Source organism: Micrasema longulum, unplaced genomic scaffold (genome assembly GCF_059751315.1).
Source record: "Micrasema longulum isolate JH-2025_06_02 unplaced genomic scaffold, ASM5975131v1 h1tg000401l, whole genome shotgun sequence".
NCBI classification, from domain to species: domain Eukaryota; kingdom Metazoa; phylum Arthropoda; class Insecta; order Trichoptera; family Brachycentridae; genus Micrasema; species Micrasema longulum.
In genome coordinates, this window is record NW_028277601.1 from 390,915 (window position 1) to 409,289 (window position 18,375).

Here is an 18,375-nt window from a genome sequence, read left to right on the forward strand (position 1 = left end):
GAAACAAGTTGTCGTCCAAGCGTTTCCGTCACATCCACAAGTACATAATATTATTCGTCCGATGTTGAAATTTACCCGGTAATTTATATAAGTCGGACAAATAATAATAAAGATACTTGTGGAGTTTATCTTAGTGAGGAACTTCGGGATCTATTATGTTTATCGTTGCCTTCTGTCTTGTTGGCAAAGGAAAGTACGAAAATATTTTTGGCACCCAATAACACCCGACATTTGACATTTTTCCCGTCGTGACGTCACGCATGTTGCCGTCTGCCAAAATAATAAATTCCCTAATTTTAGCATAATTATCACGTAGATACAAACGTATTTTAGCTACTGCACCGCACACGATAAACATTTTTTTAAATATAAAATAAAACATCAGATAATCATTTATTTTTTTCTTTCCACGGTAAAATTTTGAGATTTATGTACTTAAGAAGAAAAAAAAGTGAAATATAAACTATTGAAAATAGTAATAATGTTTTCTATGATAACTTATATGATGCGGGGTAAAATTTTATTAGAGTGCCATCATTATTAGGTACTTGAAGACGAAAAGGTAGTAAATTAAAATAATAGTTTCCTTCCTTTTCTGTCGATTTTACTTTTCTACGTTCAGTGGGTTTAATACTTTCTTGTAAGCTTTTTTGGAAGAGTCAGTATGAAGAAGAAAATATTTCTAAATGGTAGAATTTATCGTCAATGCAATGTTTAAAAGAGCAGTTAAGAGCTATAATAGATGCATTTCCGTGTCTTTCATTACTTTAACGCATGTCCTTGAGGTTAACCGCTACATGTGGCTTTTTATTTTCGAAATAACACTAAGTGAACTATTTCTATAATGTTTAAGGATTGATGTAGTTTTTTTCTGTTCGATTTGTTTTTATTCATATTATTATATAGATCAAAAAGAACATTCATAATAAAAAAGTTCACTTGGAAACAAAGTTGAATATTTCAATCTAGATAAGTAATTCTTAGTGAACGCACTTTTTTATCACGAATATCCTTTTTGTAACAGTTAGATAAGTAATCAAATATTTCCCTGTAATCTTCTAATTTTTGTATTTATTTAGCACCTTTATCAATATAGTCAAAATAGTCGTGTCATAAATCAAGTGGTGTGTAAATAGAATTTGTTTTATCATTTTTAAATTTTATCCACAAACAAAAATAGAGGATTTGGGAAATAACAACATATTTTTTATGTTTTCAGTAAAATCTATGGTATTGACTATTGACAAATGTGAAAAACGAACAAGTTTGCTTTTGTTTAACGATGCATACGTTATCTCTAATGAAATTTGACGTTTGATATTGTAATGTCAGATAACATAGGTCTTACTGCGTACATCAGAGGCAAGCACATCATTACTAAATTCTGTTTAATTTATTTCGAACTTCATTGCACGCCACTGCTGTACATGCATACCTATGTAAAATTAAAGTTTTGTCATTTATTAAGAAACAAATCTGGTCACAAATCACAACAGTAGCAAACAGAGTTACCACCTTTAACAAAGATCGTGACTTTGTTCCATAATCGCTGCGAGCGATCAAAATAAGGTGTATTAATTATATCACTCTTCCAACTCACGACTCACTTTTACTGTCTGTATAATTTACATATTATTTAAAGTATTTTAAATAATAATAAAACTTTCAACATGATAACTGAATGATGGGTATATCATTTTCAATGTTGCATTGTAAATTTAACTGTTTTAGTTTTGTTGTGCAAAGAAACCTTTATGTACACAATCTAGATGAAAATGGCAGTTACAGGTTTTGAGGTTGTAACTTTAGTGGACAAAAATACAAATATTGATGAGAACCTCTTCGAGAGGAATATGGAAGTCTAGTCGTTTACAGGGCTAATGACCTGTCAATGGCTGGTTTAAGTGATCACTTTACACATGGCGTAACATTGACTGATCGTAAGTCATGTATACATGTAGACATTCGCTTACATTTCATTATTTTATTTTTAAAGAAGTTTCTCTTTTGAATTATCTACTAATCTTAATGAAGTGGGTAGAATTCGGTGCTTGTCTACAAAGATTTTGACATTCTCAAAATATTGTAAAAAAAAAACAACAATTCCATTAGTAGGTAGACAATACTAGCAAAATTCAGGGACTCTGAAATATTGCCATTTAAAACTCTGTAACTTCTGTTTTTAAATTTTGAATCTTAAATTAGGTATACATAAATAAATAAATATTGTCATATCAACGAATCCGAGACTAATCACTAGTTCGAGAGAGGGAGAAATATTTCACAGTCCCTGGACTAACCCAAAGCGTAAGACTGATCATCTTGCCTTCGTGTAACAAATGATCGAGGTATGCTGCGATCGGCTTACTGACGCAGCGCCCTTCAGATAAGGGAATGATGGAGTAACAGTGTTATTGGTGCGCAGGGTGCCCCCGGGATACATGTACCAGCCGCCCGCGTACCTGGCCCCCAGCGGCCTGATGCAGCTACCGTCGGCGCAGCTGTCACACTCGGCGCTCGCGGCGGCCGCCTCGCAGTTCTACGAGTACCAGAGTGCGGTGGCTGCAGCGGCGACAGCAGCAGCCTACCCTAGCCAGGCGGCATATGCCAATGGATTCGATGCTTACCCTTACACGAGCACAGCAGGTAGCTATTGTATGTTTATCACACCAAACTTTAATATTATTTATTTTAAAAACATATTCAGCCTATAATTATTTTGATAAAGGGTACTTGTCAGTGTTAACCCTTTGGTTAGTTTAACTATTTATTATTGGCCATTGAGCACCTTTACCGAAGCAGGCATCATCGAGAAAGAAAAACGGCGATTCCTCTACTCTACTCTACTACCTACATCTTATTCGTATTAAAATTCTTAAAACTTAAATGACTTACAAATAGTACTATCACTTCTATTGATTCATTTTTTAATCTAATTAATTTGACGAATTAGAATCATAGTAATCTGATAAAAAAAATGTTTATAGTAGCAGTTTTTAATTTTAAAAGAACATCAATGATTGTAAAATTACGATGTTTTTTAAACCCAGTTGTACATATGTTTTCATTTATGTTTCAGCTGCCGGAGCTGCAGCAGCCAGCTACATGCCACCGTATGCTGCCTACGCAACCCTTCCTCAGGCTGCTCTACCAGCTGGAGGAGTTCTTCCTGGACTATCTCCGTACCCTCCTCCTCAACCGACCCTGCAAGAAGCGCGAATGCAATAGAATTTTGGTTCTATTGATCGGAAAAAAAATATTTTTTCAAAGAATGAATTAAAAACATAATATCCCTATTAGCTACATACAATTAGCAATCACTTTGCTTATGTTTTTATAAAGATATTACATAAATGTAAAAGCTGTATGAAACCCTCCAGTGACGGTAATAACTACTCATGACTTCAGGCACATACAAGATTATGAGCTAGTGCCAAAGACATTATTTTTTATGCAAAATGTCTGGAATATGAGCTTATATTTATACTTAATTTGTATAATGTTGAAATCAAATATTTATTCTTGATAAAAAATAATCACCAACATCGATTTGGCAGATTTTCAGGAATATAACATGATGAATTTCGAATGGATTGTGACTTAATTAGGTTAATTTATCATTTAAAAGTATAAGTTAAATTGTGTTGACAACACACAAGTATCGCGCCATATCTCCAAAGGGATAGATAGAGACTGTCTGTCCTTCAGTTACTGCTAGGTATTTAGGAGATATAAAACATTGTTATAAGAGCCATATGGTGTAATGTTTTACCATAAGTATAATAGGTTTAATTATTTTGTTCTGGATATACTCCAATTTTTTAATTTAATTTTTTTATTTTAATTTTGGCCCCAGAATACTTAGTTAAAAATCATTATTTTTTGTATCAGAAATAAAGTTATCACATGAATTTTAGTAATAAATCTTGGATGAACCATATTATTTATAAAATGATATCTTCATCAAAGATTCTTATCATTATTAAATTATTTGTCTTATTTTAATAGGTGAATAAGAATATTTTGTAGTCAATTTATTTATTTTGGAAGGTCTGTTAATTAAATTATTCTGCCTAGTATGTCTCGCAGAAAAATATTATCAATAAAAGACACCGAGTTGTAGTCAGAGGACCGAGTTTTGATACTCATTCTACTACAACTTAAATGCTAATTTCCTAAGTTATGCATTACTAGTTAGAAATGGCCTCAATAAAAATGTAATGGTTAGTTATAAAGATAAATATTTAGTAACAATAATCTTCTTTCCATTTATGACTTCCTTGAACACTTCAATTCTACCAAAAATCTTCCAATTTTTATTTGTTTTACCAATTTTATCATATATTATATTATTTTATTATAAGGGAAAAATATAATTGTATAAAATGCTAATAATTTTTTTAATGATTTCATTATTTGAGTAATATACCAATTAAAAAAAAAAAAATGTGTGAATAACTCGTGGATTGATCTATCCAAAGATTTTCCAATGAATCTATTATTTATTTTCAAAATTCTTTTTCTCTAAATTTGATACAATACTTTTTAAATATAGTAAAACATAATTTAAATATGTTTTTAGCACAAAATTCACTTAAACAGTGAATTTACTGAAATTATATTGTTATTTACAATACAATGTAATATGTGTCATTATTTTTTTATTTTTTTTCCTATTAATGGTAATAACTAATAATATAATAAACTAGTCCTTTTAGAATAGGTCTTTCTCTTTTTATTTAATCAATACATATAAATATTTAATAATCTCAATGTATTTAAAAACTTCATATTAATATTTTTTTGTCCGTTATGTGCTAAATTTTCTCAAGCCTAAACTCTCCTGACATCAATTCAAACTATATATAGCACAAAGCCATATATTTTTGTTTTTTTTTTTCACTCTACTACTCTTAATTTCTAAAATGTTGAGACAAATTCATACTTACGTACAATACTTACCAAATATCACCAATTTGACAGCTTCTTATTTTTTAAATGTTTTATCTATACATAAATTATTTTTAAAAAAACCTATTTTATAAGTAATTTAGAAAAATAGCTCATAAAAATTAAATCCCTTAGAAACTACTTAAATAAATATTATTGGGTAAATAATACTTAGTGTAAAATTATTATAAAATTAAATAATATTATTACAACCCTTCTTTACATGTGAAGCCTCTCTTCCTCACTCAGTAGACGATTGCGTTCATCTCATCGGTATGTCAAAATAATCCGTCCAAAATGTGCCTTTTACTGTAGTTTTTGTAACTTCTCAATTTTGAGGAAAATTCTCGCACATTTTGTTTCAAACGAATCTATTTTCATACACTGCTTTTCTTTAAAAAAATTAATGATCGTAATGTTACCTATTAAAATTCAAAACGTAATTCTAAACACGATCAATTTTAACGAAAAGGAGGCTTACCTGCAACATTTTACTTCTCCATGTTTACAGAAAAGGTGCGTGTGTAGAGTTCAAATTGATTGCAAATATCTTCAATTGCAACTATTATTGATACCAATGCTTTTATGCTTACTTGTTTCCTTAAAATAATAAAAAAAAACATTATTGGTACTTTAAAAAAATCTTTCATTAAATTTGCACGCATAAATATTAATTAAAATAATTCATAGGCATATTATATGTATACAAAATTCACACATATTTCTTGCAATATGTAGTGTAACATGTCATACATTATAAATAATTATACTTTTTATTGTAAACTTATTTTACATGTGTAAAGTAAAAAATAATCAAACAGCTGAACCAATGATGACATACATAAATTATTGAGTTGTTTAACTTATGTACGAAAATAATTTTAACATATTATTATATTGTATTGTTTTCAATTGTATGTTAATTGACTTATTTATAGCAATATCTATTTATAAATTTAAAATGACCCTAAAATGTATTTAAGTTAAGTAGGATACATTGTTATTTCCAAATTTTATTATATTCAGTTATCTACTAGTACTCAATTACCTACAATAATTTTTAAGATCACAAATGTATTACCAATTAAATATGGAGACATATTTGGCATTTATCTTTAATAAAGTTATGGTATTAGATTTGGTCTAATATTGTAATATTATGATTATGTACTTAATACACATCTCAGAAATATATGTGATCTAAAATATTTGGTGTTTTTATTTTTCCCTGTTATCACAATAAATTTTAATTTAATTAATTGGAACCAATTCAGCGCGTACATAATCAAAAATAAGAAAGCAGTTTTTGGGATTCGAAGAGAATGGTCAGTATTACTAATAAATCATTCAAACTATTCTGAAAAACAACATTATTAGAAATTTCAGTTTCACATGGTTATTTTTATATCAACATATTATGGTAGAATGAATAGATATTAAACTCAATTTAAAAATAATCGAGGCTGGTTCATTAAAAAGTTAATATGATTTAAGAGATCGTCACATTTTTTATTATCTACCTACTTATGCAGTAAACAGTAAAGAGGTATGTTTTGGTATTACATACTTTGAATTAGTACAATAAATTACATTCTAGTTACTCCCTAGGAGCATTTACAGAGCAAAAATTTAAAATTAAGAATGGGACAATTTTACATTTTTTCAAAATGTATCAGAATTTTATTTCAAATAAATATTTACTTATAGAGGTCATAATCAGGGAATCAGTAAAGATTCGCACCAGAATAAAGAAGGAATCTGTTTTAAATTTTTTTTAGTAGTACGTTATTTGATACACAGAGAGCAGCACTAGCCTTAAACAACCGATAAAATAGAAGTCTGTTTTAATGTTACCAGAATACAAAAATATTTTACCCAACTTTATCACGAAATAAAATAAAACACATGCACGTGTTCCAGGACCAAAGTGTGAAACTTCAGAGGAAAAATCCTCATGGTTTTAGAAAAACTCTTTAAAAAATCCTAATAACTTGGTAAATATATTTTTTATAATTTTATTAAAATTTGAAAAAACAATCATAATGTCTCGGACTAGCATCTTTTCGACAAACCCTTATCCCTCCCCCACATAACCGCTTCCCTTGTCCGCGTCCGGTGGGTATCGTTTAATTGGTCAAACATGTTTAGAGTGAACGGTGCAATTAAATCAACTTTGGCAAATAAATGTTTGTCGTAAGAGGCAAAATTGCAGTTCACAATAAAATCCTGATTCCGACTCTGATGTATTGGGGCGAAGTATGGACTTGGAAAAACAGAAATGAAAGTAGGTTGAGTGCTGTCGAAATGCAATCTCTTAAGCGATTGTGAGGTAAAACTATGATGCACGATGAATGCACAAAAATGTTGACATCCGTACATTATGTAAGGTGAGATGGGCGGTACAGGCAGTATAGGCAATATCGACAAAATCAAGAAAGGAGCTCTGCGCAGGTTTGGAGATGTAGAGTGAATGGACAGCGAAAAAACGGCTAAAAATATTTACAATGTGAATGTTGATGGATGCATAAATAGAAGGAGACCGAGAAAGACATGGCATGACCAAATCCAACAAACAGTTGAAGACGGACATTTCAAAAATCAGAATAATCAGTGCGCGTGCATGACTCTTCATGTACGAATGTAGAGGAAGCGAGATGTGTATGCAAAGATAGAGTGATGTAGCGTTCTATCTTCTTGTCTACCCTTACGGGGAAATAGCGTGATGGTTTGTTGTTATTTTTAAACAAAACCGAAATACAGTTTTCCAAAAAAAATATTTCGATATTTACAATAGTGCATCATAAAAAATCTTTAACTGAAGTTTCGTGACATGGACCTAGAAAGAAAATAGTGTATGTTTTTAAACATACGAAAGTGTAATGTTGCAATTCATACAATAATAAATTATAAATAAAATACAAGTTTTTTGTATGAATATGAAAATGAAATGAAAAACTTCTTATTTTTCAAAGAAACTGTCATCCGTCTTTTTTAATTTAATCTGTAAAAACAGTCTTAAAAAAAACACACTTATTATTTAACTTAAATTTGTAAATATGTAACATACGCTCTTTATGTTTTTGTAAAAAGCCTCAATATTTTTTAATTATTAAATAATTTAAGATGATCAGTCTAACGCTTCAGATACAGTTCAGGTTTTGGTTTCAGGTTCAGGAACTATGAAATATTCAGGTGTGAAAACACCTTTTTTAATGAATATTTCATATCATATATTCCTTCAGCATCGGTACATTTTTTACGACTAGCAACATTTTTACAAATATAAACACAAGTTTTGACAAGCGAATGTTTGGCTATCGCGTCGTCGCGCTGAAGATAGGCGACGCGCTTGATACTATTATAATATAAACTAAATCATGTTTTAGGTGATTACTGTTAATTAAGAAGTAAAATCATGTCTGGGCAAGGACACCAATTCCCCGGCGGTTTTCAGAACAACCCGGCCATGAGGAATAATTTCAATTCTGGTCCCATGGGCGCTGCGATGCCGGGATCCATGGTAAACCCATTATCAGGTTAGAATTGCCTTTGTTTTTCGCATAAATAAAATATTTAATTCACTACTTTGTGTTTTGCAATCTAGAAGAAAAATATAAGACATTTTATTAGCCACTTTTGTAATTTTTCCTACATTAAGTTAACCTCTTTCAGGTATAATGGGACAGATGGGTCCGGTAGGAATGGGACAAGCTTATAACCCTAATTTACAGAACCCTATGGGAAATATGCCGGGAATGCCCCCACAGGTAAAATTCTAACTGTTTTTTTTCATTATCATTTAAGGGTCAGATATTAGAAATATTACTTCCCACCATTTCAACAGAAGCAATATTACTAATGTTCTATGCGGATTGTTAGGTAAATATTTTAGGTATACAGTGATTGAAATCTCAAATTATAATTTTTTAAATCCCACGATAAATAAATGCAGGAACTTACCTAAAGACTCCAAAAATGCATTTTCTTTCCATCCTATTTCACGCCTGCTATAGACATCCACAATAAATCCCGGCGGCCTCCGTGGTGTAGTGGTCAAGACGCTTAACTCACGCACGGAAGGTTCCGGGTTCGATTCCCGGTGAGAACACAAAAATTTAAAATGTGATTTTTCTCAAGTCTGGGCGCTCTGTGATGTAATTCACCACTGTAATTAGGCCTCCTGGCCTGTTGTGGTGCAAAAAAAATCCACTCTTAATCCCATATAAAATAAGTTAAATAATACCCCTGATGCATTAAACCTCTTAAAGTAAATACATTTTCACTGTTATTTAATCAAACTCTGGGAAAATTGCAATACACTAAAGTCACTTGTCTCCATAGAAATTTATATTGAAGTATTCACGCATAGCGTCCTTAATAAAACCGATATATTATCAGTTCAAAGAATTATTTAAAAAATATAAGGTGGCATGTGAAGCTGTGTAAGGACATACAAATACCTAACATCGATGGCCTGCTAGTTTGTTTCTTGGGCCTTAAGTCTGTTATTCTATTCAGATATTTATATTTGTACATACAGATATTTATATTTGTTTAATTGATTTATTTATTTATTTAAACGCCTTTTAGGCTTTTACATGTTTTTACATACATATATACAAAAAATTAAGATAGACATGTATTTTACACAGAAGTAGCAAAAAAATATATAAATGATTTTTAGAAGAAAAAAAAAATATCATTACACATTAGTAGAAAATATATGGGGATACATAATAATACACATATATATTGCAGTGGAGAACAGGAGCACATTTTTTCGTATAGGTTAAATTAAAATAATCTTAAAATTAGAAGAAGTTAGAATAACACTAATTTAGAATACAGATATAAGTCAATAAGCGGTAAACAATTGAAATCAACATAATCTTATTTAGGTATTACAGTTTGAAGATAGTAAATTGATACACTGCCTTATGAAATTCATAAGTTTTGTTAAATATATCTATGTCATTTGCATATTCATTTGCAAATGTATGAATTCTCTTTATAGGCGAGTGTGCAGTGTGCAATGTAGTTTGTTGTAGATACATTTACATAAAATAGTTTATTAAATCGGGTAACCTGGAACTCGCAAGTTAATTAGTTGTAACAGTTCGGAACAATCAAATATTGAATTTAATATTTAAAATAAAAATAACAAATCATTCAGTTTTCTTCTATTTTCTAATGTTTGTACATTTAAATATTTATTTAAGTATAAGTAATTAATATCTTCAACCGAAATACCTAATTTAAAATTAACGAAACGTAAAAGTTTATGTTAAACTCTCTCAATATTATTTATATGTACTTTATAATATGGTGACCATATAACCGAGTTGTATTCAAGTTGGCTACGTACTAAAGCAATATATAAAATTTTCATTACATAAACTGAGTCAAAATCTCTGATCGTTCGCCAACAGAAATCCCAGAGTTTGCATGCTTTTATTTGTTATGCTCTGTATATGTTTAATGAAATTTAATTTTTCATCAAATATAATACCAAGATCGGTCATTTCAGTCATTCGCTCCAAATTTATAGAATTTATGGTGTAGTTGAAAGCTATTGGATTCTTATTTCAGCAAAAAGTCAAAACTTTACATTTGTCAACATTCAGGAATAAATTGTTCCTTTCACACCATACATTCAAAAAAATTAAGTTAGATTGCACAGTTGCGCAATGACTTATGTTTGTTACCCCCTTTATATTTTTATATCATCAGCAAACAGCAAAACTTAATTATCTCGGAAACATGATGTGTCGTTTACAAAAATCAAAAACAGTATGGGACCCAGATGACTGCCTTGAGGAAGACCGCTGGTTGCAAAGAAACTATTTGATAGCGAATTGTTAATTTTAACATATAACAATCTGTCTGACAGGTAGGCACAAAACCAATCGAGAAACGTTCCAAGAAATCTAAACCAAATAATTTGGCAGGCATTACCTTATGTGAAACTTCATCAAACGCCTTGCTGAAGTCAGTGTATATACTGTCAACCTGATGATTTTTGGTGAGAGCTTCACTAATAAAATTCTCATAAAGCATTAAGTTTGTGGCAGTTGATCTTCCTTTAATGAAGCCATGCTGTTTACCATAAATTATTTCTAAGATTTGCGGTTGAATTCGATCAAGGATAAGTGACTCAAACAATTAAGGAATGACATACTGTATGCAAATAGGACGGTAGTTTTCTATATCCGTATCATCGCCCCTTTTGAAAATGGGCGTGACATAGCAGGACTTCCACTTAGAAGGAAAATGCCCTAGAGACAATAATTTATTTAATAATAAAGTAATAAACAATATTTTGAGTTTGTCCCAATTTTTGTAGACAAGGACTGGATTCAACTCCCCGGGGAGCTGTTTATATTAACATATTACAACAGAGATGGGCAGAATTTGGACAAACTCAAAATATTGTTGATAAATTACCTGGTCCATGAAGAAGTATAGAAATTGAAAAAAATAATATTTTCAGGCGTTGCGTAGTATGTAGGTGAAATAATTCAATTAGATGAATCTCACCCGCATAAATAAAGGTTTCAGCTCTTTAACTTCACAAACATCAACAGATGAAAGAATTGAAGGAATATAGATGTTCAAATATAGGCAGAATGGTGAATGTTACACAGTGTGTAAAGTGCCCACTTAAACCAGCCAATGACAAGTCATAAACCCTGTAAATGCCTACACTTCCATCCACTAAAAATTGTTAATATTCAAATATTGAATTTAAGTAGGTACTTGTTTATGGTTGAGTTCCAAAACATAATTTTTCCAGATATGGCATTCTTTTTGCGAACGTCAAACTCCGGTCTTCTCACCAACAGAGGGGCGTACTTATGTAGGAATAGAATTTTGAAAAATTTATTGAATTATATATTATTTTAGTATTACTAAAAATCCAATAATAATAAACAAATGGATAGAAATTATAAGGAATTTAAGGAAAGAATCTGATTGATGTCCATAAAAAAAATGCTGTTTGTAAACATTCAAAAACAAACTTTTTTATACATATAAAAAACAAAATCTTTCCATTTTTTTGTCAATGCATTCTCCTCGAATGCAACCTCGGTAGATCGATGAATAAAACATTTATGCTCTTTACTTATTTTTTACATCTTAGATTAAAGATTTTAATATCTACGAACACGCACAGCGCAAAGATCTACATTTCTCTGAAAACCGCACGTAAATCGGTTAAGCCGTTTAGAATGAGTTCAGTGACATCATACAGAGGAATTATATATATAAAGATTAGAAGGAAATATGTGTGTGTTTTGTCAGATCTGTGAACACATAACATTCACTATTCTGTCTAACTGGACATCCGGTGATTTGCAATCGGATTGTGGGTTGTCTCACGGGGTGCGAACCTCGGTCCTTAACAAAGTCTCCAACCCGCTCTATCGCAACTTTATTTCCATTTTCTAATAGCGAGTTATCTACAGTTCGTTTACAATGGGCCCCTGAAATTGAAATGTTTGGGTAAATTGTAAGAATGCACAAATTTTTTATCAACTAAAAATAATATACTATATTTGCTTTGATTTTCAGAACTTTCATTTATGTTTATTGATAAGAAAACTTGAAAAACCACTGTGTCTACAAAAATATCGAAATGTATAATTCTTGAACTATGTATTACAGAGTATGGCAATAGCGAGTTCCACTCCGTCTCCGAACCAGGGGATGGGGATGGGCATGGGGGCGGTGGGCATGCCCGGGCAGGGCATGGGCTCCGCCATGGGGGCTGCCATGGGTTCGACTATGGGGGTCACCATGGGGGCAGCTATGGGCATCACCCCCGGTGGCATGGTCCCTAACCCCGCCAGCATGGCCGTCCCTGGGACCAGCGTCAATACCACCATCAGCCAGACCAACTCCAGTGCGGCCCAAGTTAACCAAGCTGCTAATCAACCCCAGCAGAATAAAGAATTCAACACCGCTTCACTTTGTCGGTAATTATATTGTTGTGATAATTTTATTCAATGTCCAGGCGAAAGAATACTGTAATTCTATGTGTGAAATAGGACCAGAGTCCTGAACGAGTTCTTTCCGCTCTATAGCTACTCCCGGGTAAAAATTCTGTAAAAAAAAATCCAGTGGAGATAAGTCTACCTACACTAGTAGTGATTGGCAGATTTGAATGTCACGCTTGAGGTCCTGGGTTTGATTCCTAACAAGGTGGCCCTAGTATCTGCTTTCAATTTTTTTTTCTAATTATTCCAAAGCAAATGTGTAAAATCACTTGAATTCATTTAATATGCCGACCGGTTTCAAAAATGACTTATTCTTATTCGTTTTCTGAAAATCCGTACTCTGTATACGGGAACATGTTAGTAGGGTGAAACCGATAACCCAAGCGCAGTAAGTCCAAGTTGGTTGAGCTGTGGCATGCGTTATAGATAAAACAATGAGGAAGTTCAGTGGTTTTTTTATATTTGTTAATAGATTATTAAACTAAGCTTAAAAATTTTTTTTTTAATTTTTATGTATGGTATTATCAGCGCTACGATTTTTGAAAGTTTTGTATTTCTGAAATAACTCCGCGTGTGACATCAGGGGTTTGTTTCCGCTTATTCTCATTCAGTTTTTCCCATTGGTCCAGAAACGGCAAGCAGACCGGAAATCTTTCATAGCTCTCATAACATAGGTTTATTCATATGAACCAGTGACGTCATTCAAAGTAGTGCGCTAGTATTAAAATATTTTTCATTATTTTTTTTGTACATTTTCTAGTAAATTTGCGGCACAATTTAATCTTCTAATTTTTACCCCGCCCAAGAAAACATTTTTTGTATCCAATTTCCGTCAGGCTGAAGTTCCTCATTATTGGTATTATTAGACAAATTGCTACATCAAAAATTCGGAATAATAACGGAAGACTCAACTCAATTTTACTCTGCCTATATGTATTTTAGGTACTTCAATTTAGTAAGCTTTTGTAAGATTACAAATAATTAGTGTTAGTTTATTTTTAAGCTGCCCAGTCTGAAGTCTCCATCTGAACAGTCCTGTTTTAAAACCGGTTGACATGTTAAATTAATTTTCCTGATTTTATAGAAAAAAAGGAATTAAATTATTTAACATGGAAAATAACAAAGTTACCTCTTAAAATATTTATTTCATAGTCATTTCATTCCCAAATTCACAACAAAAATAATCCTAACCATGTTTATTGTGTATACTCTCGATTAAATCATATACCTTTCTCTTTATTGTTAAATTTATTTAATACATCATATTGTTGAAAAATTTTCCACTTTAGAGGTATAATGATAAGAATTATTCACAAAAATATTTTTTTTATTGCAGTTTTGGACAAGAAACTGTTCAAGATATTGTTAGCAGAACGCAAGAAGTTTTTCAAACCTTAAAAGCAATACAGGTATATAAATTATTATCTTATTTTGAGGACCTTAGTCCTAAACAATACTGTTTAAATGTCGTAAGCCATATCTTACAACCAATATCGCAATATTGTCATCTAGCTGCTGTCATTAGCGGTGGATGACGTCATAAAAACAACTGTACAAACTAGATAGTGCAGGTTTCCTAAAAAGCGTTGATTGTGAGCAAAAGGTCAAAAGAGCGGAGGCATCATTTGCAAGATCGCCGTTATAGCGGAACAAACAGTTTTGAAACATTTTTTCATGTGTAGCTGTAAACATTTTTGTGCCTAGAAATGAGTACAAACATGATTTGGACCAAAAAAAATTACTGAATTTTGAGTGATTTTAATTTTGAGAAATCACAAAAAAAGAAAATTTGCATCAAACCTTGAAATGCACACTATTTATGATGATTATTAAACATATCGTTTTCTTCCAAATGATCATGTTTGACTTTTTTCCGAAGACTTCTCATTTTCCAAATATACCTACTTACAATATTATGTCTGTCTAGATTATTCATTTTCCACCGCAGCACGTCTCAGTTTTATAAAAATAAGTTAATAAAATTAGGCAATCATGGCCGCTAGATAAGGGCACCACTTAAAGAGTTAAGTTGACATCTCTAGTCACTGTGAAGACGGCTGTCTTGTTATGCTTACCACCCTAATATATTTTAATGTCAATCACTAGTTAAAAATTCGCTAAAAGGGTAGGTGCATTGGGCACCACTTGGAATCACTGCATCGACAAAAGAAAAATAAATTTAAAAGTATTGGAAAAATAAAATTATTCAAATCCAAATTTTTTAAATCCCTACTTCCAAGCTCTGTATTGATCGATTTTTGTGATAAAATATTTTTATAATGTTTTTATTAAAATATTATAGAAAAAATGTGTAACAAATAATTGTTAAATAAACTCCTCTAAACTCGAGCGTCTTACTCCATCCAGCAGAGAGGTAGAAAAGTTAAATATTCAATTATAGTAATATATAATTTTTATATATAGCTCCGAGAGTGTTCAACGTCTTGGATGAACATATTAAGTTCTCCAAAACAACGTCTTTATTTAAGATGAAGATCCATAGTTGGATTTTATCGAGGGGTAAAGACCACTGTATGAGATTGCTTCGGGAATAAATATATAATATCGACGCTGTCTTCCATGTACGTATATGTGATGCATAATTATTTGTAAATATATATTTTAACTTTATTATTATGTTTATTAAATTACATATTCTACCATATATGTAGATGTGTTACAATTATTACTTTGTTGTATTATTTTGTATTTATTTTTACTATCAATTAATTACCGAATTGAATTATAATATTACTTTAAATTATTAATAACATATTGCCATGTTATATAACTTTTATTATATAACTTTTCTGCATTCCATTTTTCGACATGTATAAATTTTTTTTATTTATATTTTTCTATTATTATTTTGTACATTGTTTTAATATGTCAATAAATGTTTTTGATTTGTATATAGAAGAGTCCCGACTTAACACGGGATCTTCCAACAAGTCGGGACACAAAAAAAATATAATTGTGCCCCATAATAAAATTGTGTATTTTGTGCATTAAATAAAATAAATAAAAAATAGCATATTTATTTATAAAAATGTAAAAAAAAGTTAATTTATGAAATAAAAAAAAACACATTGAAAACCCTGTGTGTGTGAGGCTAGAGTCTTAGCGGTTATACCGCAGGGACTGCCTTGGAAATAATCCGATTTAGTATTTAAACTAAACTGTGTCTGCCTTGTGGTCAAATGGTCAGTGCATTTGCCTGCCACCCAGAAGGTCTAGTCAGTTATGTAACAAAAATAATTAAAATACATTGCGACAGTGTACCAGATTGGTGCCCTATGAACCATTAGATGGAGATAGGGAATGAAATGATGCTAAAAAAAATAGAATGTTTTATCTCTTTAAATTTACAAAAAACTTAAGGTGGAAGAATTGAAGAAATACGGATGTTTGTAAAGTTCTTAAGCCCGTTTAATGTCTAGACTTCCATATTTCCTTCTCTAAAATGATCTCTATCCCGGTCATAATATGTTCATCATAATAACTTAAGGGGATTAAATCCAGTCCTTCTTTACAAACATTTGGCAAACTTCAAATATTGTCTATACATAATTCATATTATCAATCTTATTGAATTGACTGAAATGTATATACTTGACTCTTTTAATTGAATTTTCAGCCTCCAAATGGAACTACGCAAGGTGCCAACACAAGCAATGAGAAAAAAGCCAAAATACAAGAACAACTACGAACAATAAGATTACTTTTCAAGAGATTAAGACTAATTTATGAAAAGTGTAACGAGAATTGTCAAGTTCCGGTAATATATTTATATTTTATCTGTTGTAGAGCGTAAAACCACTGAACCATTTCTAATAAACTGAGTCCCAGTACCGACTTTTATATATATTATAGTTGGAAAAACAAAGACAAAAGTAGGCTGAATGCTGTCAGCATAAGCAATCTCTTAGGCAAATCTGGATGTTGTGACACATGCCGAATGCATCACTGAAACAGTGAATATAATACACGGCACAAAGCAACTGAAACAAATACCTACTTAGACCACTTTTGGTCACAGGGACTTTGAGTATTATGCAATCAAAAATTGTAACCTGCTTCCACTGCCCTTTAAAACAATTAGTAACGAGAAAATTTTAAAAAGGCTATGAAAAATGGATAGTGGAGGTAAGTAAAGTAAAATGAACGAGGAAGTTCATTGGTTTTTAAAAAATATACGTATTTGTCGATAGACTATCAAAGTAAGCTAAAAAAAAATTTCATATATTGTATTATCAGCGCTATGATTTTTTAAAGTTCTGCTTTTTTAATGACTGCCACTGATGTTACAAGTTCTCTACGGTGAGTTCTGCTGATTGGTGAATTGGCTTCCCCCGTAAACCGGAAATCTATCACAACACTGTCATTGGTTATTATTCACAAGAATTCATTACATAATTCAAAGTAGTTTATTTTTATTATTTTTTTCATACATTTTTGAGAAACTTTGCCAAGCTAATTTTTTTTGTACATTTTATAATATACATAAATAATACATAGGTATAGGTACAGAGAGGAATTTAATTTTTCTGTAGTGTTTTAAACTGCGGGTAATAACTACTGTTTTAAAGTTTTGTAAATTATTACTAGTATATTATGTTTTCTATGTGTATTCTCATATGTAAACAATAAAAAGTATATTGTGAAGTATCCTGGCACGGGTTTACCCCCCCCCCCCCCAGTGACGATCCATTATTTTCATTGTTAAATATTGTATATAATGGAAACAAAAATGTACTCTTCGGTCTCAGCCAATGTCATAATAACCTAGTTATTTTTTTTTCCATTTTCAGACACAATATAATATTTCATTTTTGGCGTTTACCTCAGTAATAATTTAAAAAAAGAATGGTTCTAAAACTAAAGTTGGGTCAATATCTCGATTGGTTATTTTTTCAGGGTATGGAGTACACGCATATCGAGAGCCTCATCCCCCTGAAGGAGGAATATGAACACAAGAGTATTGAAGAGAAGAAAGCTTCCGAGGCGTATAAAGTCGTCAGTGAAGAAAATAAAGAACTGACTGAACAAGTTGTGTTGAAAAATAAACAGTTAAAAGAAGTGATAAATAATTTAAGGACAATTATTTGGGAAATCAATGTAATGCTAACAATGAGGAGATCATAATTCTCTCCAAAATAAATTGTTTGTAGAATCTCCAAACTTTTGTTGTTTTATTCTATATTGCTTATCCGATGTCGTCTTTTAAAAAATGTATTATCAGTATGTTGTTTTCACATTTGTCATTTTTAACATTTTTACTTTTCTCTCGCTTTTGGTTATTCACAAAGTAGGAAAATCTAAAACTTATTCATTAACTTATTATGTACATTTAACTTATCTACAAAAATTTGGACAAACTCAACATGTTGAAATACTCAAATATTGTTGTAAGAATTGAAAAAATATG

General features: G+C 31.0%; 2 protein-coding genes across 8 annotated transcripts in view; both read left to right on the plus strand.

Moving 5' to 3' along the window:
- Positions 1–6,158, plus strand: part of LOC148281909 (RNA-binding protein 38-like) — a 110,943-nt gene extending 104,785 nt beyond the window's left edge. For 4 of the 7 annotated variants that reach the window (XR_015822233.1, XR_015822234.1, XM_088225915.1 and 1 more), the window contains 2 exons: positions 2,426–2,655; positions 3,080–6,158. Coding sequence is in view for 4 of the 7 variants with exons in the window: in XM_088225915.1 (XP_088082041.1) it covers positions 2,426–2,655; positions 3,080–3,228 (379 nt within the window). In the remaining 3 variants the exon portion in view is untranslated. The remainder of the gene's footprint in view (positions 1–2,425; positions 2,656–3,079) is intronic. The other 3 variants (XR_015822235.1, XM_088225916.1, XM_088225918.1) reach the window with 1 other exon arrangement.
- Positions 6,159–8,266: 2,108 nt separating this feature from the next.
- Positions 8,267–18,128, plus strand: LOC148281911 (uncharacterized). Its single transcript, XM_088225922.1, has 6 exons — positions 8,267–8,486; positions 8,623–8,717; positions 12,616–12,926; positions 14,284–14,356; positions 16,585–16,725; positions 17,865–18,128. Exons 1-6 carry the CDS (start codon positions 8,366–8,368, stop codon positions 18,090–18,092), a joined length of 969 nt encoding a protein of 322 aa, XP_088082048.1. The 5' UTR covers positions 8,267–8,365; the 3' UTR covers positions 18,093–18,128.
- Positions 18,129–18,375: the final 247 nt, after the last annotated feature.